General features: G+C 41.2%; 1 protein-coding gene across 10 annotated transcripts in view; it reads left to right on the top strand.

The window, feature by feature from the left end:
- The window catches only part of VEPH1 (ventricular zone expressed PH domain containing 1), a 100,644-nt gene that overhangs the window by 48,601 nt on the left and 29,904 nt on the right, over window positions 1–22,139 (top strand). For 8 of the 10 annotated variants that reach the window (XR_009961664.1, XR_009961665.1, XM_062603044.1 and 5 more), the window contains 3 exons: window positions 2,522–2,742; window positions 9,689–9,898; window positions 10,813–11,204. Coding sequence is in view for 8 of the 10 variants with exons in the window: in XM_062603044.1 (XP_062459028.1) it covers window positions 2,522–2,742; window positions 9,689–9,898; window positions 10,813–11,204 (823 nt within the window). In the remaining 2 variants the exon portion in view is untranslated. Of the gene's footprint in view, window positions 1–2,521; window positions 2,743–9,688; window positions 9,899–10,812; window positions 11,205–12,408; window positions 12,766–21,300; window positions 21,759–22,139 lie in introns of those variants that run through there. The other 2 variants (XM_062603050.1, XM_062603051.1) reach the window with 2 other exon arrangements.

The raw sequence follows: 22,139 nt of genomic DNA, 5'->3' as shown, positions 1-22,139 counted from the left end.
GGGTTATGCCCAGCCAAAGAGGCTGCCTGAAATTTTTTTGGATAAAAACTGTGGCAGGGATAATGACTGCTTTCATGTTGAATTATTTTGCTGCAATTTTGTTTTGTGTAACAGTTACACATTATATTACTCAGTAGTTTATTGTTCTTTTACTTCACTCCAGGCGAAGCATTTCAGCATGGCTGGAGTCCAGCTGGATCAAAGTGACATGAAAATGGTCAAAACTTCTCTTCCAGTTAGTCTGCTGCACAGTTTGTTTAGGAAACAAAAATGTGTTTTAAATGTTAATTGAGCCTGTGTTTATCTCTTGGAGGGAGGATCATCTTCCAAATAAACTAGTGAATATGTACCAAAAAGTCAACCTCTTAAGCCATTGAGAAAAGAAAGGCTCATTCCATCACACCACCCCAGCCCATCTGAGGATGTAGCTGTAGTTTTTCCTCATATGGCTGAAGGGAAGCAATTTGTCTGATATGCTTTTCTCATTTATCTCTGTCACGCTACGGTGTAGCAGATCCTTTTTTGTTTGAAATAAGTTGACTTTCTCTTCAAAAAATGTCTGTCTTGTGATGCTCAGGCCATGTTCTGCCAAAATCCCCCATGTATTTTATAGCCCAGCTGTATTTAGAATCAAACTTTCAGCAATTTTTTCTCTCCCGTTATGAGGTCCCAGAAGAGAAAAGGCAATAATGCTATTGCCCCGCAGTGTTTGGAGTACATGTATGGCACACAACTTCCTCTCCTTTTCTGCTAATATTCTGGGAAGAAGATAATTTTTTATTTTTGCTTTTGCTTGCATTTCATCGCAAGCTCTAAAAGCAGAATATTTCCCCATTTCTGTACCAAGTGGGTTTTGCTGAGCAGAGACATACCCAGTTACCCCAGTGGAAGATCTGATATGAGCTCCTAAGTTAATTGCTGCTTTCCCTGCTGCTTTTCCCACTTAGAGATTTTTAGGACTCTGGGACCTGATACACTTATAACAGAAGAATTCTAATGCATTTCTTCACCTTTGGGATTTCTGGTTTAGTTTGTGAATTTGTACACATACATACAGAAATAGTTGGAACTGGAATTGTGTGCCTTTGCCAAGCAGAGATGATAAAGTATCTATGCTAGAAAATCCTTGCATATTTAATATTATTATATGAAATAGCCCCTTTAATCCTAATTTGTGGGGGATGCAATCTCACTGATAAATTGGCAAGATCACATCCCCCTGAAAAACTGACTAGCAAAACTTCGGCTACAGAGGGCATATCAGACTTCAGTGCATTGGCAGTGATTGATACAACTTGCCAGACAGCACCTTATCGGATGTGATAAGATCTTAAAACAAAATCTCATTTTAAATGTGTCTTTGTTGCAGTGTTAGTCACAGGTCTAATCTGAGTGTTTCTCTTAAATGAATTGCTAAGAAAGGAGAGAAACCATGTGATTTATGAGGTGTTTTAACTTCTCACCACTAGCGCAGAGAGATTCTGATAGTCCCCCGGCTCTTGCCCACTGCACCTCACTCCTCTGCTGATGCTGTGCTGGAGATGTCCTGCTCGGTCTGTGCAGCACTGGTGACAACAGGCTTTTGGACGACATTGCTAAACATAGCAAATCGGCAACATCCAAGAGCTCCAGAAAGGAAGTCATGATTGGGAAATGTTTTATGGTCTGAGAAATAAATTTTCATTCCTTGCAAAATTAGTTGTAACAACTAGTGTCATACGCAGAATTCACTGCAATTGTCTGATGCCCCTTGATTATTTGCAGTTATGGAGTGGACAGTAACATGGGAAAAGCAAAAACCTGGACATTAGCCCATTAATACAGGGGGGCTGTAATGAAGACACAAAACTGCAGCTGGATGTGAGTCATACAATGCCACAAACTAGCACAGACCTCAGCTGCGGGGTCCATTGAGCCTGCAGGTTTTAACGTTTGTGTCTCTGCTAATACCTGTGTAAGCTCAATGTGCAACAGGTTGGGTTCAGACACGAGCGAAAAGACCCTCAGGCAAATGATCCTGTGAACTTGAGCAGCGTGCATGGGTGTGTGCCCCCTTACGAGAGAGTTTACCTGCCACAAACAACAAGGAATAAAGCAGAAAAAGGGCAAAGAAACTGGGTATGGGAAGGTAAAGTAACTTGGCCAGACTCATAAGGCTTATCAAAGGAAAAAGGGGACCTAGGTCTGCTGCTGGTGCTGTGATCACTGACCCAGGCTGATCGACCACGCTAGAGCAACGCAGGCTCCTTCAAAAACGCTTTATGGACTCTGACTGTAGGTCTGAAGGGGTGACAAGGTGTACTAAAGTTAGGCTGGGTTAATACCAAGAGGAATAAACGTAATGTCAATAGTACACAAAAATAAACTGTGTTTGATGCAGTTGTCTTTTTGTTATTTATCATGGGGCAGCCACTATTCCCCAGTGACGTTTTAATCAACAGCATGCATGCAAATGTCCCTTGCGCAAGCAAACAATGAATTAATTTGTTTAAAATTGTTCTTCTCTTCTTACATTTTCTAGGAGCGAGCCAGAATATGCCTGATGTATTTGGTGAACCAGCTGGCCAACATGGAGCACTCATTTCACCATATTCTTTTGCTGGAAATTAAGAGTCTTACTGACACTTTCTCAAGCATCTTGGGCACCCAGAGCAGAGATATCTACCGCATGAGCAACAGTTTCACAGCCATAGCCAAGCTCCTCGTCCGACAGCTAGAGAATGATAACATGTCTGGAGCCAGGTAAAGCTCATTTTTGTATGATAAAGCTACAGCCATCTCTATGGCTGTGTGTGAGACAACGTAAATTTATATTAAATATACTCAAGTTGCAATGAATGATCAGCAGAAAGTAACAAGTACTGCAGTTCCTGTAAGTCACTACATTGCCATTTTCATGTTGATCTTGATATCTTTCTTGTATCATTCCAGTATATACTCACTTAGCCTTTGGATTGTGTTATTTATAGGGTCAGGTAAGCATGCGAAGTAGTTTACCAACACCTGATGGGCAACATCCCTAACCTGAGGAATGCATTTCAAATGCAGGCATAAGGATGATTGACACTGAAGTAGAATTCATTCTGTAATTAAAGGGTGGCAGTAAGAGCTGTGGGTGCACTGCAGACACCAGCTTTGCGCTGCCAGGCAGAATGACCGCCAAACATCATACACCAGAAATTGCGTCATTTGGCACTGAAGAATAAAGAAGCTGTTCAAGTTTTAGCACTTAAAGGGTAGGAAGAAAGCTATGTCTCAGATAAGTAGACTGAGGCAGTCTAAAATTCTTCAGTTAAAAATAAATCGGTGAAGTCAGGCTACACAGTTATCACTGAGTTTATTCTAGAAGATAGCCACTGACGCTGATGAGAACAATGACTGGCATAGCTGCCTCATAAAGGTTTGCTAAAAAAGGTCTGAAAAAAAATTCTCAAACTTGTATGAAAAGATGTTCTGTTCACTCAGCTTCTTTTAAACATATCTCAGCCTCTTTTAAATGTGCATCCTAAAGTTAAACCATTTGGAGTGTGGCTGCATTTGTCAGTAAAAGTGCAAGTGTTATTGAAATATATGGTAGTAGTCACTTTTAATTAGGGAAGGACTCACAATTAGCATTGTGTATACTGAAGTAGGTCAAGAGGGCACAAAGGAATAGTAATTGAAAAAATTTAACACAGATGTCAGAAAATTCATAACTATGAGGGATAGCCTTGGAGACAGACTTGTAGAGCTGGAGCCAAAACATTGAGGTCATTCAAGAAACAATTAATTGGTAGCCTGGAGAGAGTTAAAAATGAAAAAGGAGAGGAGCCCTGATATAGCTCCTCATTTTACAAGGCTGTAAGAAAACTTCACCTGGTGGCTGTAATCTCAGCTGAAATCAAGCCCTCAGCATTTGTTTATATAAAGCTTCATTGGAGATAGTGAAAAAAATGGAGATAGTAAAATGAGCATGCAATGACATACATGTTTTCCAAACTAGTCAAGTTCAACTGGGACAGATGTCACTTAGTAAATGGGACCAGAAGAATGTCACGTGCTCTGGGAACCACAGTGAAGCAGGACAGGAATTGAGGCTTCAGTAATAAAGTATAATTTTTCACAGAACCCATTGTGGTCCCCTGATTTACAGTAGAAAAATTATTTGTTAAAATGTTATGATATTTCTATTCCTTATTATCTCATGTGCTTAACATTTATCTCTAGAGTTGATAAAATGAGTAAAAAGCAAGAAAAGCTTTAATTAAAAATGTTGTTGTGTTTGCCTGTTCCTCTCTAAAATTCCCCTTTGTTAAGGATTGGCTTTACTGAGGAGTAGAAGCTTCTTTATCTGTGTGAGTGTGGTTACAGATGCAAGATACTGTTTGGTTGGACAGTCTTGCTGGGGAGAAGGGAGGTAATTATATTTTTCAGTTGATTTTTCAGAAGATATCCGTATTTTCCCTCAGGAGAAAAATTCTACTGCTTCTACTGAGCATGAAAGGAAAATGCTTTGGTTGTTTGCTTCTTTAAGTTGTACTTGCTTCCACATGGCAAGTTTGAGCACAGCCATGCATATAAGTGAGTGAAAATGTACTGCCTTCTTTGGAGTCTAAGAGTTGCCACGGGGTCCAGGGGACAGCCTCCGGAGGGTGAAAAGTAGGGGCAGACCATGAAAATGCATCCACTTTATCCCAGGGCTGCACTGAGGCTGCTTGGAGGTTATTCTGGTTTAAGGAAGGACATTCCTCCTTCCTTTTTGTTTTGGTTTTATTGGGTTTTAACATTTCTGTGGATAAATTGCTGCTATTATGAAACCAGACAGTCCCTGTGATGCAGCTGTGCTTACCACAAGGAGGCTGTGAGTGTAGCCAGAAGTGCTGGGAAGGAAAACCTGTTCCTGCTGCTCCTCTGGGTAAGGACCAGTGTCTCAGGACGTCTGCTGCAGCAGGGTCTGCCTTGCACGCAGCTGTCTCAAGCCAGTGGCAGGGCCTGGACCCTTTCAAACAAACCTTTCTGAAATTATTTCTTATTCTCCATCTGCTGCTTGATACTTTAATTTTTTTGTTTAATTGTAATTTTATCCCCCACCAATCATCTGTGACCCTGGTTGCTTGCAGCTGCCATCATCCTGTTATTTCAGTGTGGCTCTGAGAGGTCACGGTGAAACACTGACTTTTCACAGTTACATTTTTTAGGTATTTGGTTTTATATTTCAGGCCTGTATCAAGCAAAGTATCCGCTAAATCAGACAAGAACAAGTATGACAGCAAATAAGGCTAAGAGTTCTTCACTTAATCAGAGTTTATTCTGACTTGTACTAGCAAAAGTGGGATCGGTCCAGACACTGACATGGAAATACCCTCCTAGCTCCACAGCTGCTGCAGTTACTGAACTGCAGTGATTTTTAAAGAGCAGCAATCCAGAATATTTGTGCTGTGAAAGGAAAACAGGATTTTAAAATGTGTGGCTGGATTATAACCATTCCTTCCAGAATCATGTGTTTACATAAGAAGAAACTGATTTCTTTAGAGTGATGGCTGGCTTGGAGTTGTTTGACACAGGGAATTTTACATGCAGTTAGTGGAGAATATAATTAAAACCATGTGATGCTCTGTTGCCCCTTACTGTCACAAAATTGCACGTTATTCAGTCTCAGAGGTACTTTTTTAAGAACATGGAGTTTTAATGGACTGATTCAACCCAGAAGTATAGCATGGTCTATTGAAAGAAGGCAAGAAACAAAAGTAAGATAATTAAATGGCACTTCCAAGTCCTTAATCTGGGTAAGAACAGAGAATAACAGGCTATACCAGTGCTGCTCAATTTAGTGTCATGATTGGATGAAATTATCTTTTTTCCTTAAGGGAGAGGATAGGTCTAGCACATGGCATCATTTGGTATTCCTTTGCCATTCATTTGCCTTTCATTTTCTACAGTGTCCTTTAAATCAACATGTAGGAGTGAAGAGACCTATAATAGCATCTAAGACTTTCCTATACTGGTAAGGTGTTATGGTGTGATTTAATTCAGCAGAAGCACCAAGAAGCCTGTCTGCATGCAGCATCCCTTGCCACTTCATGTCCTGCCTGGCTCCCAGGAGCAGCTGCCCTGCACGCAGCACCTGTAACTGCCTGCTGTCTGTGTTTGTCAGCAACAGCTATTGAAATGTTCTGGCTTCAACCATCAGTATCTGTGAGTGCAGAGGCTGTGAGTGGCATTGCCTGTGAAATGACAGAGGATGCAGCCTTCAGCTCCCTGTGGAACCTCAGCCTTAAATATTATCTGGCTGACAGTGTTTCCATGATAATTCCTAGCAATAATTTGGAAGCTCCTGATGGGCTTCCCGACCATGACCCAGAGGTTTTGAGATTGCCATTGCTGTCCACCACTTGTCTTCTTCAAACCTGAAGGTCCATTGTATTTGAGGAGATGATTATGCCTGTTCATTGATGAACCCCAAGGACTCACAGTTGATCCATTTGTGTTGCCTCTATCTGCAGAGTTGAAGCCCTGGAAGCAATCCCATCTCACATGTATTTTTAGCAATTTCCATTTGTGTATGCTCTTTTTTCCCATTTTAAGCACCTGACTGGTGTTGTTAGAATCGTGCTGGTGGTCTGGAGAAATGTTTTGCAGGACTTGCTGACCTGTATACTTAGGTCTCTTTCTAAAGAGAATTTTAAAGCAGTGAAATGGTGAGTAGCATAGTACTGTCTTTTCAAGCCAGGTCCTTATGATTTCTTTATAGGTTTGTGCATCCTTTTCCTCTCAAAAACAGCCTAAGCTTTGGTGTAATCTGATCCTGCTCCAGCAACCTCAGCAATGTACTGAATGTCTCCTGCCAAGATTTCAAACAATAGTTTATTTTACTGTTGCTGGAAGGGGAGGCCAGCAGGAAGGCCTGCCAGGCATCCCATTGGGCACAGGGTGGAGGCTTCATTGAATGTTTCACTTGGGGTATGTGCTTTTGGCTTCCTGGGAATTGATAACATGTAAAGCAGGTACATGTGAGAGGCATGCCAGGGCTGAGTGCTCTGACTTTTCCTCATGTAGTGCTTGCAGTTGCCCTGAAACTGCAGGCAACAACCAGGTCAAAACCAAGGTGGTGGCTTGAGGAACACCAGGCAGCAATGAGCCTTCTATGCACTAATTTATTGCTGCTTCACAGGATTCATCAATGTGTTTCTTTAGAAGGATTTTCTTGTATTTCCTTTATAAAGCCACCAGAGTTCAACAGGAGAATGATGGACAAAAAAATGCTGTTGTAAAAGGCCATTTTTATTTCCAAACATCACCAGGGCTTGCTGGTTTGGGTCTGTCATTCGAAAACCACATCAGTCCATCAGTCCCCTCCCTGTGGCCAGAATGTTTTATATGTATTTACATACGTAACAAGACATTTTTCTTAGCACATATAGTTCCCACAATGGAGCAGCGTTAAGAGTGATCTTGGAGTGACAGCTTTCTAACGAATTAAATCTTGTCTTCCATCTCCAGACAGATTTGTTAGTAAAGGTCAAATCGTGGTTCTTAATTACAGAAGAATATTTTTTTCAGTGTTCTGCACTGTTAATATCTTTTGAGATCTTGCCTAAATTAAAAACAAGACAAAACTTACCAACTCCTCTGAGAAATATCCTGAGCTGCCTTTATCAAAACAAATGAAAAAGTGCATTTTGTGATGCAGGATTTGTGAGTTTGGTTTTGGTTTTTTTTTAACATGCTTTTTTTTCCCACAATTGGTAATTTGCCATATTTGAGAGTTTTTAATAGGCTTTCCAACTGTGAGCATGACACGTTGAGACTCTGCTGCTTTGAAAGGCTGTGTTAAAACTCTTATTTGTGGCTTTCCATATCCGTATTTTACAGATTTAGCTATTCAGATGTTTCCTCATCAGGGAAAAAAACAACCGCCACCAAACAAGCAAACAAACAAACACAAAGAAATGGTCAGAAGTAAAATGAGCTCTAAAGAGCTGTGGGTAGAGTTTAAAAAGTAAATACTGTCAAATACCCCTTAATTCCCTGAGATTTCTAATTGTCTTCATACTGCCTTCATGACTTTTTTGTCCAATTACTCCATAGTTGCAGGAGTAAGATGGAAACGTAGAAATCCCCAACAGAAGGCACCCCACTGAAGAGGGGAAGGAGCAACAGTGGTTTTGCCACATGTGCTGTTGGTCCCCCAGGAAATTCAGTCCTGGTGTTGCATAAAGACCAAGCAGCATCTTCAAAGAAGAACACAGATATCCAAGGGTTAGGTCTCTTGCAAATGGCTCAACATTTGGAGAAGCCGAGCCTCACTGTGGGCTGTGAGCTGTGTAGGATCCTACCAACAAACTCCATTTTCAGAAGCTCAGTTTTGGGGAATCCGGCAGTCAGACTGAAAACCTTAACCTAGGAAACCTGGATTTGGGCATGGAAAAGGCTGCACTTGGGATAGGGTGCAACACTGGTGTGCCTGCCCTTGCCCTGGTAAGGGGTGGTGGGTCTGTCACCCTGGGATCCTTCTGCAGAGGGTTTCTGCTGTGCCCTGTGGCTTTGGCAATAGCGATTACTGCCCCTGCAGCACCATGGCTGGGCCTCCAGCAAAGACGGTATTTTTCACTGGTAAAAAGACATTTTAATGGCTAGAAAGCAAATTTTTAACATCACTATATCTGACAGCATATTTCTTTTTGTTCTATAAGATTAACAGCTTCCTTTAAATTTATTTTAAAGTTATGTTCAAATCATAGAATCATAGAATAGTTAGGGTTGGAAAGGACCTTAAGATCATCAAGTTCCAACCCCCCTGCCGTGGGCAGGGACACCTCACAGTAAACCATGGCACCCAAGGCTCTGTCCAACCTGGCTTTGAACACCGCCAGGAATGGAGCATTCACAGCTTCCCTGGGCAACCCATTCAAGTGCCTCACCACCCTTACACTAAAGAACTACTGCCTTATGTCCAATCTAAACTTCCCCTGTTTGAGTTTTAACCCATTACCCCTTGTCCTATCACTACAGTCTCTAATGAAGTGTCCATCCCAGCATCCTTATAGGCTCTGAAATTTTGTATTAAAAGATTGTATTCTAAAACTAACATAAAAGTCAACTTTAAAACAAAACAGCTTGTCCTGCAGTCCTACCAAGTTCATCTAAACTCACTGTTTTCTATTTCTCTTTTGCTGAACTTCAATCACATTGCTTAGAACTTTTATTGAGCCTGTTTCTGTACTTGTGCTGAGTTTTGAGAGATGTTTTTCTTACTCAGAATACAATAATTCAGGAGGAACTGCGTGCACTTTTGTCAAACTTTTAAAACCACAGACTTTTATAAACTCTACGATTAGCTTGACTTGAAATTTATTAAAATAATGTAGTAAGTTGCTGTTTAGCAAGCTACAGAGAATAGTTTAAATTCAATTGGAAAACTTTTTGCTATGGGACCACAGGGTAAAGAGTGGGGTTTTGCTTATGCAGATACAGCACATGAGGTTTCTTATCCGGTGTTGTCAGAGATGTTGAATGTTTCTGATCCATCTGACAGAGACATTGATTCAGAAGATGCTTTTGAAAATGATTAATCAACCTCTAGGAGAATCTCTGCTGAAACATAATTATTTTACCAGAAACATAATAAAGGTCACAGGCAGGAATGCAGCATCAGCATCACTATGAGCACAGTGTGCCAGAGTTAAATCTCTGCTTTCTACTTCCTTAGGATGGAAAATGATACTGAAACAGAATATCCTGCACCAGTGGATGACTTAAAATCTGTTATGAATGGAAGTGAAGAGGATGAAAAGCTTCAAGTTAAAATACAGGCTTTTGAAGAGAAAATAAATGTCAACAATGGTACTCCTGGCTCAGTGCGGAGATACAGTTTAGGCCAGGTTTCTAAAGAAGAAAGGAAGGATATGAGATTTAACAGGTATGGCTCTGTAAAACATGTGAGTGCTTTTCATGAATATAAGTTTATAAGTTTTGCAATAAAACTTTATGCAAACATTGAGTATTTGGCCCACTTGATGCCTTTGGGCATCGTAATTCTAATTTTAACTAAGTCTCATACCCATGAATTCAAAGGCTGGTTAAAACTTTCCTAAATTATTTATTTAATCTCTTGTGCCCTACACAAGTATAAGGGATGGGAAAATATTTGCATACAGATATTACTAGAAAGGAAAATACAGAGACTTTTCTTGAGTATTATTGCTAACAATAAGTATCAAATGTTTGAATAGAGTTTTGCCTGTGGGCTGTGAGGTGAGTATGACTCTCCTGGGACCCTGGGTTAGATAGCAGCTCAGACAGCAACATGCACCCACAGCGTCTTTAAGTTGCTTGTGCACTGCAGCGTTGCAGCAGAGCTTTTCCTGCTCCAGTATTTGCCTTTTCAGCCACTTCACTTTCTACCCTTTTTACTCTTACAGAGGTTTAACTTCATCCTCAGCATATAGGTATGGGGCAATGAAGAACTGGAGGCTGAATCTTGCTTCAGTTAAATGGCACTGGATGGCATTTTTATGATGTGCTCAACAATACATATATTCCAGTCCTGGGGTTATAAGTTTCTTGCACGTAGGCTGACAAGCTCCCTCCATGGCATGCAGATGTTGTGATATATGGGTATTATTTAGTTTCATTTGCTTATTAAAGCTGTGGCTTGCATTTTGCTTTTGAAATGCATATCTACCAAAAGAGACTTGCTTCTGGCTAAGTGAGCCCCACACTCAGCTCTCTGAGCCAGCTGCACAGAGGTAACTCAGAAGAGCATGTGTCTGGGTGATTTTTGTGTCTGACCTCTACTCCAAAACCTTTGTTCTTTCCTTTATCACCTTCCAGGTCCAAAAGCCTCGCTTTGCATGCAGTCTGCATGAAGGGCATAAACTCAGAGTGTGGACAGGATGAGGACAATGGGGAGATAACTGCTGGTATCTCCTCTGAGATCTACATTAGCCAAGAAAATGACAAATTGCCTTTCAATGCTGATACTGAAGCAATGCAACTGGGAAATTCTTTGGTTTCACACCAAAGTATCGATTACGTGGAATCAACAAATTTGCCAGACTCTACTAAAGAAAAGGCCCTCAAAGGAAGCACAGAGGCAGCGATGAGCCCCAAGGAATACCAGGATAAGCTCTACTTGCACTTGAAGGAAAACCTGGGTAAAGTGAAAGCATATGTCACAGAGATGGGGAGAAAAATTCCTATCCCTGATCAGTGTGTTGTTGAAGGTAAGAGCTCCAAGCCTTCCCAGTTACGAGAACTTTAACACTATGCTGAAAGTCCTCTCAAGGCCCAAGCAAATGGGTAGCAAAGACTCTCTAGCACAGAGCTCATGGATGGAGAAGAACATTAGTTTTATAAAACAGTGTCATTCCCAAACCGCAATGTTTTGAAACCTTTCAGGACTGTTGTTCTTTTCCTTCAGGGATATAGCTTTTGGCTGTCATAGGGAACAAACCCTGAGCTCTCTGGAAAAGGGCAGGAACTGTCACACTTAGCTGAAGAGATGTTGCAGTGAGGTAGGACTGGCAATGCCTCTGGGCATGTCTGTAGGGCAGAAAAGCAAGGGGAATGTGACCTGGCTCCAGGCTGTAAGTTATGGAGCTGTGTGAACAGTTGTGGAGAGTCAAGTACCACAGACTGTGTGTGCCATGGGTCGCACTTGGCCACACAGGTGTATGGGTAAGCACATGCTAATATTTAAGCCTCCTTCTTGGTGTGCTGGGCTAGTGTAGAGCAGATCTGTGTCTCCTTCCTCATTATCATGATGTTATTAAATCAGGACCCTCAGGTCAACACATTTCAGTCTAAACACAAAGCTCCTTGGGGGCACAACAGAATGAGATCCCCAGTGCATCAGGTTGGATCCTATCTCACCACCTCCCTGGGGTTGTTTAATGTTTTCTGCTTTCATCAGGGGTGGCATTTGTTTTCAAGTTCGAGAAAACTGGGTTTATGAGACTGCGGGGGAGGCGGGTGATGCACTGCTTGATGGGTCTTTGATACTTCTCTTTGAAGTAAATACTTTAGGTTGGTGTGTGAGACTCTTATTTACATAAATTTGTGTGCATCTAACCACTTGCTGGTGGTTGTGAACTATTCACAGCTCAGCCCTTCAGTGGACCATGTTGATTCCAAAGAGTAGGTGACTCCATAAATCAAACTGATTTGCAGTCACGTAACACCTCATCTTCTAATACTACAGAACTTCAGGCCCATCAGATACCAACTTCTGTGGATAAAATATTTGTTTGTTTACTTTTTCAGTGTTCAAGAAACTGAAAAGTAGTTTCTACCCATAAAAGGGATATAACCGTATTTTAAAAACTATGTTTCTGAAGAGTATTCTAAATATCTTAAATTCCACATTTACTACTTGAAATAGTTACTTGACACAATTAATGATAAAACTTTTGTTTTGTAAAATTGCAGTGGAAACATGAGAGTGAACAAGCTGGCTTTTCAAGTGCTGAGTGGTATGACCTTGCATTAATCAAATGCAATATGTTCAATATTTCTAAATGCATTGCTCAGTTTCCTTTCTGAAGTACTTATTATGACATGTTCTAAGCATGTGACTATTTCTAAATTCATTCAAACTCTTGTAATTTCCTGAAAATCCTCAACTAGCATTCTTAGGGAAATTCTTTGAGTGGGGACACATGTGCAGATCAGGAGATTTATGTGACTCATTCAAAATATGTTGAAGAAATCTGGCTCACTATTCAGGGGATAGCTTTGTTAGTATTTCAGATATTAAATAAATCACCCCATAAAAACTTTCAGTTATTGGACTCCTGTGATTCCCGCACACTCTAAAGGCCTATTCAAATGTGCAGGGCTTACTTTTCAAGTAAGATGTTTAGAAAATAGTAAAATAATTTTAGAAAATATTAATATACATAGTTGGCTAATTTTACATTGCTTATATAGTTTGTTGAACTGGAAAATTAATATGTAAACCATGGGAAATATTAAAAGGTATGCACTTAAGAGCACTCTCCCATGAAACAGAGTAAAGGAAATAGTGGCAAAATGTGCTGCAAGAAAATAGCACTGCAGTGTGCTAATAACAGAGGGCACAAATTTCCCCACATACCCTTTTGTTGGTCATGCTTTTCTTGGGCTTTCAAGTGGTAGCTCACACACAGGTCAACAGACCGTTAATGTCACTTGTAAGAATTTCTATGTAATAAGTGGGTCAAATTCTGTTCACTTAAACAGAATTCAAACCCCTGCTTGCATTTCTACTGACGATGATGTCCAACCTCTGGGCAGACTGTCTGTGAATATGGATGGCATCCCCAAAAGGATGCTGTGATGACACACTGGTGAGAACAGAAGGTGCTTGCATGCCTTTGGGTACATCCGGAATTAGCGTGTACAGCCCATGCCAGATATGGGGTCACTGATACCAAGAACAGTAGGAATGAAAGCAAGAGGTTGCTGAAGGTTTTCCAAATATGGTGTCACTGCCTTGCAGAAGGACAGAGGACATTCAGTTCACTTCTCAGTAGCTGGGGGAAAAAAGCAAGAGAAGAATTATTAAGAAAATTAGATACATCAAATGACATCATTATGGCATTGTCTGCATTAAGTGGAGCCTGAATCTTGAAGGACAAATGAGACTAGTAAGCACGAGTATGAGGATACTCAGGGGCCTCCATATGAAGAATGGCCTTGGACTCCGCAGTCCAGAAAAGAGACAGCTGACGGAGATTTGCAATATCTTAAAGGACTGAGAAGATTAATTGGGAGTGGTGGCTCACTGTCTATCCTAATACAAGTTCTAGAGAACATGTAATGAAGTTGTCAGGAAGCCAATTCAAAATACACAAAACAGGCGCCTCTTAACACATAATTATATACATATAATTAAATGGAAGAGCTGATTGCTACAGTACATAAGTATGTTGAAAGGGTACCTGTTTTCAAAAGTGGTTATGTAAATTCAGGGATCAGAGCCATTCAAGAGTTATCAAAATAATATCACCCAACTCTGGAAATGCCGGAACCACGGATGGAGGTACCAGAAGGGAAGTTACTGCTGTGTGCTTGTTCTGTTCTTGCACTCCTCACTTACAGCTCTCTTACTTGCCCTTTGCAATCTAATGCCAGGATGAGGTCCTGATGGGGCTTTCTGAATCGAATCAGAATTGCTGTTTGAACATCCCTTGAAAGGACAAAAATTGAGAAAATTTGTTTTCTTAACCAAATTATTACAACTCACAATGTCATAGGCACTCTTGACTCTGAGTGTGGGTAAGGGGGCAGATCTGATTACCAGGTCCCCTGCATGTCTTTGGTTGCATCCTCTGCTCTGTAACACTGTCTCTGATTTGTAAACTTTCTTTTTTGCTGTTGAGTCAGACATTTGCTGTGTAGGTCTTACCCTCACAAAATGTTTTTGCTTTATGGGGTGTGCTTTTTCAGTCTTCTTGTTGTCTTATAAGATCATTTGAATTACAAAAATTTATGCATTATTAACTTAAGTGTTAGGTTTTACAGCTGTGAAGGGATTAAGAACTGCAAGGGTGAACCCATGATGTGTCTGTGACAGTCTGAAGATGTCTCCTATACACATTGAAAAATTGACATGTCCTCAGCTCTCTTATCTGACTTAGTATTTACTATTTTTGGCTTCAAGCAGAGAAGAGTTATGCACTGGGTGATGATCCTACAGCAGAAGCAGGGTTAAGGCTGGGCTGTTAGCCAAAATGTCTTTTACTAAGGAAATGTCTAAGTTGAGGGCGTTTTGAAGAACAGACAAGCTACAACAGCTTACCAGATGCGTGTGTGTAAACGCATACATGAATCTCTTGGAACTAGCACTGCAGTCATAGAGGGGATTTAAACTGGGGCAGAAAGAAGGCATTCAAAACCACAAAAATCCATTTATTTTAGTTTGTTTCAGTTTGTTGCTGATGGTTTGGTTCACTTCCTGCTTAGTTTGAACCACTTTGCCCAGATTCCCATTTCTGCCATACCTTAACAATTTGAGGCATTCTTTTATGTCATGTTCATCACTTTAATCCTCTTAATCCTGTGGATCTTTCTCTCAAAAAAATAAAAAAGAAAGCCACCATGTTTGTGAGATGCTTTAGCTTTCACAGAGCTAAGCAAACAGTTTTCATCTGCCCATATTTTTCCAAATGGTTTGTGATCTCACATCTTAGCGGTACCTCCAGGATTTTACAGATAGCAGTGGCCCAGTCTTGTGCAGCTATAAATTCCTGAATACTCCTGAGTTTGGTCGTTGCTTTTCAGTATACACTGGGCAGGAGTTCCGCTGTTTTTGGGTCCCAGTGGTTAAGAGCAAGAGACTGTGTTCAAGATTCCCACATTGCATTTGCAGTTTCTCCACTGGCCGCAGTACGTGCTCTCTGAAAAGTCTTTCAGCCTTTCTGCTTTTCTAGGTCTCAATGTACCATTCTGGGGCAATAGGGCTGGCAGCAGTTTGAGGAGGTTGCTTTGAAAGGCTTAGGTGAAAGATGGCATTCCTGTATTACTCATTATTGGTGTTAAGACCTGCCAGAGTTGGCTTAGGGAGTGCCACAACATCCAGCTGGAACCTGAACCCATTCTCAAAAGAGTGTAACACAATTACTGCTGCACGGGGCAATTTTTAGGTCTCGTGCATGTTGGATGACTTATTCTTGTTTCCCAGATACACAGGGATGGTGGATAAAATGCATGGGCATGTGCATTCTGCCTCTGGGAGTGGCTGATGTCAGATGGTTCCCAGACATAAGCCTGTATAGATGCTGGATTTGGTTATAATTTGAGGGCAGGTCTTTGTTTTCCACTCTAGTTCTACTTGCTCTTGGATAAATGGGATAAAACTGCCACCATTAATGCCTACAGCTCAGAGCATTGAGTGTCAAGCAAGATGCTGGAAAGAAAGCATTTTATAACTGCGTGTAGAGGATGCTGTGAAGGATTTGCACACCTCCAGCCTGCCTAGTCACCTTTTTAAAAGGGTAGAGCACAGGGAGATCCTTCAATCCTTAGTCACTGAAGCCACATTCAAAATGCCATGCCATCCAATGAAAAATAACCATTTTATAGTAGTGAGTCACTCCTGGCTCCTTGGAGCCCTACAGGAGGAAACAAACAGCAAACATTTTGTGGGATTAATAGTAATGCTGAAAGAGGAGGCAGTGGCAGGGGAAACAGGTTGCAGTATGCTGGCCCTAAATCTGGTTGTTGTTAGGTTTTATGCTGTACTGAGAGATAATCGGTACCATATGATGGTATAGATGGAAAAGTTCATTGCTCCCCTGCTGTGCTTGCCCCTGCACCGGTCTGATAAATTCCAGCATTCCATAAGCCAAATGTTGATTTGGAACAGATGGACCTCTGGTCCTTCAGTGGGATCACAAAGTTTCATAGGTTCAGGCCAGCATTTCCAGAGATCAACTCTGCTGCTGCTCAGCCGAAAGAAAATATCAGTTGGCATTTTATTCTACAGGGCTGGTATTTCAAATGCATCCCAAATGTGAGGGCAGGCAGTGAGAATGGAAGTGCTAACTCACAGGATGACCATTGCGCTCATGGTGATCTGTGTCGTTAGACCATGGAGAAACTCCAAGTGCAACTGGGAGCGTAATAGGAACATGAACACACTCATAACTTGCTGCCTTCACGTATGTGGTAATAGGAAATCATGTGTGCTTTACACCTAATCTGGAAGCATCAATTTAAACAGGTTGGTCTCCAGATGCGCCTTACCTGGTAGCTGGGAGTATGCTGGTGGGGTGGTGTTATCACTCTCTTGGGGGAAAAGCCAAGCCAGAGGACTTTGACTTCTGAGCTTCTGGGTGGGACCAGGATGGACCTAATGGTTCTTCCTGTGTCCCTCCTCACCCCGCTGTGCAGGCAAGGTGAGCCAGGCTGCGGGTGCTGGGCAGAGGCAGCTGAAGGATGCAGCTGGGACACAAGCACCAGGCATCAGCAGGACCAGGGTATTTTCTCAGGATCCCACTTTCCTGCGCACACCTTATGGGTTCTTTGCATGTCTGTATCAGTACAGGCAGCAGAAACGTAAATGCACTTTTGATTCTGAAGATGGGACAATGTGGCAGAGATACTTTCCTGTTGTATCTTCCCACATGACAAAGGCTTTTCATTGCCCTGATAGTAAAGGGAAGGAAGCTAAAAGGTTTTATAAAGTTAAGCTGATGTGTACATTCTCAAATGTGGCCTTTGCCACTCAGATTTGGACTCTGTGTATTGAGTGCATTGCGGTGGCTGTCCAGAACCCATTACATTTATGCCTTCTCAGTGTATTTTTTGGTAACTTAACTGGAGGTGAAATGTGTCAGACCAAGTTACGGCACGCATGCAAAGCTAGTAGTGTTAAAAAAATATAAACCAGCATTTCCTGAAGCTGGTTGCTTTAAAAATTACCCTTTTCTCCTATAAACGTATTTATTGTTTGCACACTTATTTGTAATCCAAAATGAAGAGATCAGGCAAAGAAAACTGAGGAAGCCAGAAAAGGCTTAAAACTGAAATTTAAAAAGTTGCCCCCATTTCTTATTCCCTGATTTCACGTTTATGGCTGGGTTTGATTCTGTTCAGGAAATTTATGAGCGTACTTTTACTCCTATTAACAGATTTTATTTAATAGTAAAGGTTTACCAATGTAAATCAAATAATGCATTAATTGTTCCCAGAACCAGTGGCTCTGGACCTACTTGCCTATGAACCTCCAGTTTTAGCCCAGAGTATTAAGTTGGAATAAACAACAATTAACAACTCTACTGATAGTCTTCTGTGTATATTTTTGTTCTTTTCCCCAGGCACAACCACTTAGTAGTGAACTTTAAAATTGCAACATATATTCTCTTGTTTCCCGTAGGAAAAACAAGTTGTTGCTGATTCTCTTGCTAGAAGTTTGACACTTGCCAGCATATGTGATGAGAAATGTTTATTGATTGGAGGAGCCTTTCCTGGGGACCTTTGGGGCATTTGGTGACTCTGTGGTGTTTTGTGCCTTCCATTTCACACATTCTTCATCTTTTAAAATCCCTTTCTTTGTGTTACTTGGAATCTCCTTCCAAGCCAAAGCCAAGCTGAGGAAGGAGGAGAACTTATCATTCTTTATGGAGAAGGTGTGCCCAAGTTTCACCAGCCACTGCTGCCAGTGATGCAGGAGAGCAGGATGTGGGTGCAGCCAGGTACGATGCCCAGGCAGAAGCTGTGATGAGGAGCTGCTTGAGTGGAGGGATGCACAGAGCTCTAAAATGTCTTGGCTCAGGTCTGCTCTGAGGTGCTCATCAATAGGGATGATTCATGGTAATTGGATAAAGGAAGCACTTGTTCTGTCTGTGCAGTGTGTTACAGCAGATACTCGGCAGCAGCAGATACTGCTTTGCTGCTAATGAGATGAAACAAATTTATCTTTTCTCTTTTGCTGAGTTAACTGAGCAGCTGCTTAGTGTAAACAAAACTCTCATCCCATACCCAGACTTCTCACCTAATAGACTTGGTTTGCATCAGAGCTTGCTGGCCTCTCCCTGAGTAGGGGTTAGATCCAGGCTGGCCACATTTCCACCTGCGTGTGGGGTCACAGGCTGAGACCCCAGGTGCTGAGAAATTGGTTTCTCTGATGTCACAAATGGGAGCACTGATGAGATGTACAAAATTTGCCATAATTGTCTCTGAGAAAGTCAAAGTGTGGCTCAGCCATCAGGCACTCATGGGTGCACAAGAATCTCATTTCTCACAGCAGTAATATAGTGGTGGCATGGCTACGGGAATGACTGGCGTGCAGACCAGGGTAATGCGTGCATTTACCCAGGCCTGTCTATGCTAAGTAAGTGCCACAATAAAGACATACCTGATGTTATATTGTCTTGTCCCTCAGCTGTCCCTTTCTTCCTCGTGTTATCTTTCGATGTGTTGACATGTGCAAGGGATTTTACTGCCCCAAACAAAACAATTGCATCTATCATCCAGCTCCAGGAGCAAGCACTCCTAAATACTCATAAGACAAAGTCTGTCTCATTTTGGGTTGGCTTTTTTTCTTTTTCTACAGTCAAAACCTCTATGAGCCTGTGCAGTACAGAAGTGCTATTAGAGTTACAGATCTAGTGGCTGGAATGGTGTTTCCATAACTCCTAATTTAGGTCAGATGGGACAGGTTATTTGGTGAAACAGAAATCAGCATCAACACCCTGCTTCAAATTTGCTTTTCACATTTAGAAGAGGCAATAGGTTTTAAAGTAAAAAAAATTGTTCTAGAGTCTGTAAATGTGTAGCTTAAATGTGACCAATGTAATAGACTTAATGTCCTCAGGGAAATCAATTAATTTTTAACTTCCTCGCGCCCTTACATACTTTTGACCAATTATTTTAAAGAGCTGCAGATCCAGCTTTGCCATAACTTGGACTTCACTGCTCTAAAGCATATCAAAGGGCCCTTTAGTCAACACTGGATTGCCAACACTCATCAAGATGTGCTGTACTGAGAGAGCTGTTGCAGAGTGAGTAGATTCTGTTGACAGGACTCTCCTGTGTGTTGTACCTTACTGATAATCTGAAAATTTCTTGAGGCTACATTAATCTCTCCTTACCACGTAAAGTCAGGGTGAGTGGTTGTGTGTTTCCACACATGGAATTACACAGGGATTCAGGGAACTACATTGTCTCCAACCTCTAAGGCTGAGACTGGTTTCTTTTCACCTTCAAAGCTTTTTTGCTAACCCGAACCTGCAAGTGATTTACTTTTGTTCTTCCTAGCAAAAATTGGTGTATGCTCCCCTTTCCTAGCTAAAGCTACAGACCCGATACCTGCTCACCCATCAGATTTCCCTTTGTCAGCTGCTCTGCATTGCCAAGTGCAAATGCAGTGAGCTGTTTTCCATAGAAATGACTGCCTTCCAATCTCACAGTGTTAATTGGTCTTGCTTTGTTGTATTTTCTGTACTTTAACTCCTCTGAAATCCATTGGAATTACACAAAGTTGATGCTTGTTTCACAGTATTTTATATAACTTGCAATGATGGACTGGGAAAAGTATCCAGTATAGCTTACCTAACCTGATTTATGCACATGTGTTTTAGGAAAGCCCAAAATGTATCTTCTTAAACTGTGTATTGTACTGATGAATTACGTCAGTAATTCATACTTCTGTATGAAATAAATTTATGCAATTCATAAATACTGCAATGATTTTAAAAGCACCTTTTTTCACTCAGAGTATGTCTGAGCACAAGCACACGCATGTATGTGTCACATGCATGCTTTGTTCCTAAATGATCATGCCACACTTCTAACTTACCCGCAAGGTACAGTAAAAATGACCTACAGTGATGGACATGTTGAGGTTTCAATAATGGTTCATTGGGATCCTTTAATAGGATATTATAAAAGTGCAATATTATACTAGAAATATCAAAACCCATGGTGAATGTTATTACTCTGCTACAGTAGGATATAGTGAATAGACTGAATTGAAATTGCTCCACAAGTGGGGAAACACAAGAGTAATATTGTCATTTCTAGAAACATTCAGTGCTTAGGTTTGGCTTCTTATCGTACTGGTGTGTTGGTTTGTACTTGAGTAGAATATAGTGTAACAGTGCTAGGTATGTATCTGGGTCATCTTAATTTTCATCAGAATAGGTTTATTATTTAAATACCACTTTCTGCTGACTTTGGATAACTGATATTAGCTGTTCTATGTTGAAACTCATAGTTCATTGCAAACCACTGAAAAACGCATATAGTGAACCTTGGCTTGTTACTAGATATTGCCAAATTCAGCACATCAATGCAGAAATAGTTATGAGTAATCACTCATGCCAAAGGTTTGAAGAGTGTCTGAGTAGGAGGCATTTTTTCAGTTGGTATTGACAAATTCATGCTACTTTTTTCCAGGAACTAACTTTTTGCTCAGCCAGCATGGACTCCAGCCCTTGAAATTACATTTATTTTGGCATGTATTATCAGCCTCAGGATTCTTCTCAATGTCATCCACAATGTCTTGCTAAGCAGTTTGTTAGGGTTTTTTTGCGTCTTCATATAACCTTTGCAGTTTTTTGTTCTACAGCATTCAGAAACCTCCTTCAGAGTCCCTTTAAACACAGTCCCACCTAGCAGGGGGCATCCTTTCTCTTAACTGCTAACTGGGGGCTGGTATCCTGGGATTCTGCAGCCTTCTGCTCCCAGCTGCAATGACTTCTTTGGAAGATGGCCCAGGTGGGATTTAATCAGATTGATGTGGACCTACTGTGGACTCACTGAAGGTTACAGAAAATCTAGCTCTGGACTCTGCTGCCTTGCAGTTGCTAAATGCAATCTAATGTTTGCCAGCAGCCTTTAAACATCTCCCGTGTTTCTTGTCAATTCATACATTTGTAACTGAAAAAATAACTGCCATCCTAACTGAAGAGGAAGGCGTTGACTGCCAGCTCCTTTTCGCAGTGGCAGTGTGTGGTTTATAGTCTCTTTTACCTAAGAGTGATTTCCCATAATGAATTATTACACTTTTCACACACAGGAACCAAGACCACCAAGCCTCTGCTTCTGGTTGAGTGTACTGAAGTTAAAGTTTTGTTATCATCTGTGATGCATAAAAGGGGTCTTTAGTTTGGACCACGCTGTTGGAAAAGTATTCTGTCAGCAGCCTCCTTGGAGCAGCATGGAATTATGGAAGGGTTTGGGTTGGAAGGGACCTTAAAGATCATCCAGTTCCAACCCTCTTGCCAGGAGCATGAATGCCTTCCACTAGACCAGGTTGCTCAAATCCCCATCCAATCTGACCTTAAACCCTTCCAGGGATAGGGCAGCCACAGCTTTTCTGGGCAACCTGTGCCAGTGTCTCACTACCATCATAGCAAATAATTTCTTCCTAATATCTAATCTAAATCTCCCATCTTTCAATTATCTCAGTTTAGCAGCATTTGCATCTTTGTTGGCTTAGCTAAGCCCTGGCTTTCTACTGCTGAAAGCTAATGATCATACAGACCTTTCTAATAGTATCCCACTGTAGATTTCAAGAGTATGTTTGCGCTTAGTTGATTGATGTGATCCAAACAGAACTTCTACAATTCCAGAGGATTTAGTCAATGTGCACAATTAATGTTGTTTTCTTCAAAGAGCAGTCTACAAATGCCCAGTGCTTGGCATCAAGCCACCACTTTGTGTGGTTCTTT

The sequence above is a fragment of the Pezoporus occidentalis genome, unplaced genomic scaffold (genome assembly GCF_034315485.1).
Source record: "Pezoporus occidentalis ecotype Australia unplaced genomic scaffold, CSIRO_AGI_Poc_V1 ctg8, whole genome shotgun sequence".
In the NCBI taxonomy this organism is placed as follows: domain Eukaryota; kingdom Metazoa; phylum Chordata; class Aves; order Psittaciformes; family Psittacidae; genus Pezoporus; species Pezoporus occidentalis.
Note: the sequence above shows the minus strand (reverse complement) of the source record. Positions and strands in the feature narration are given on the sequence as shown.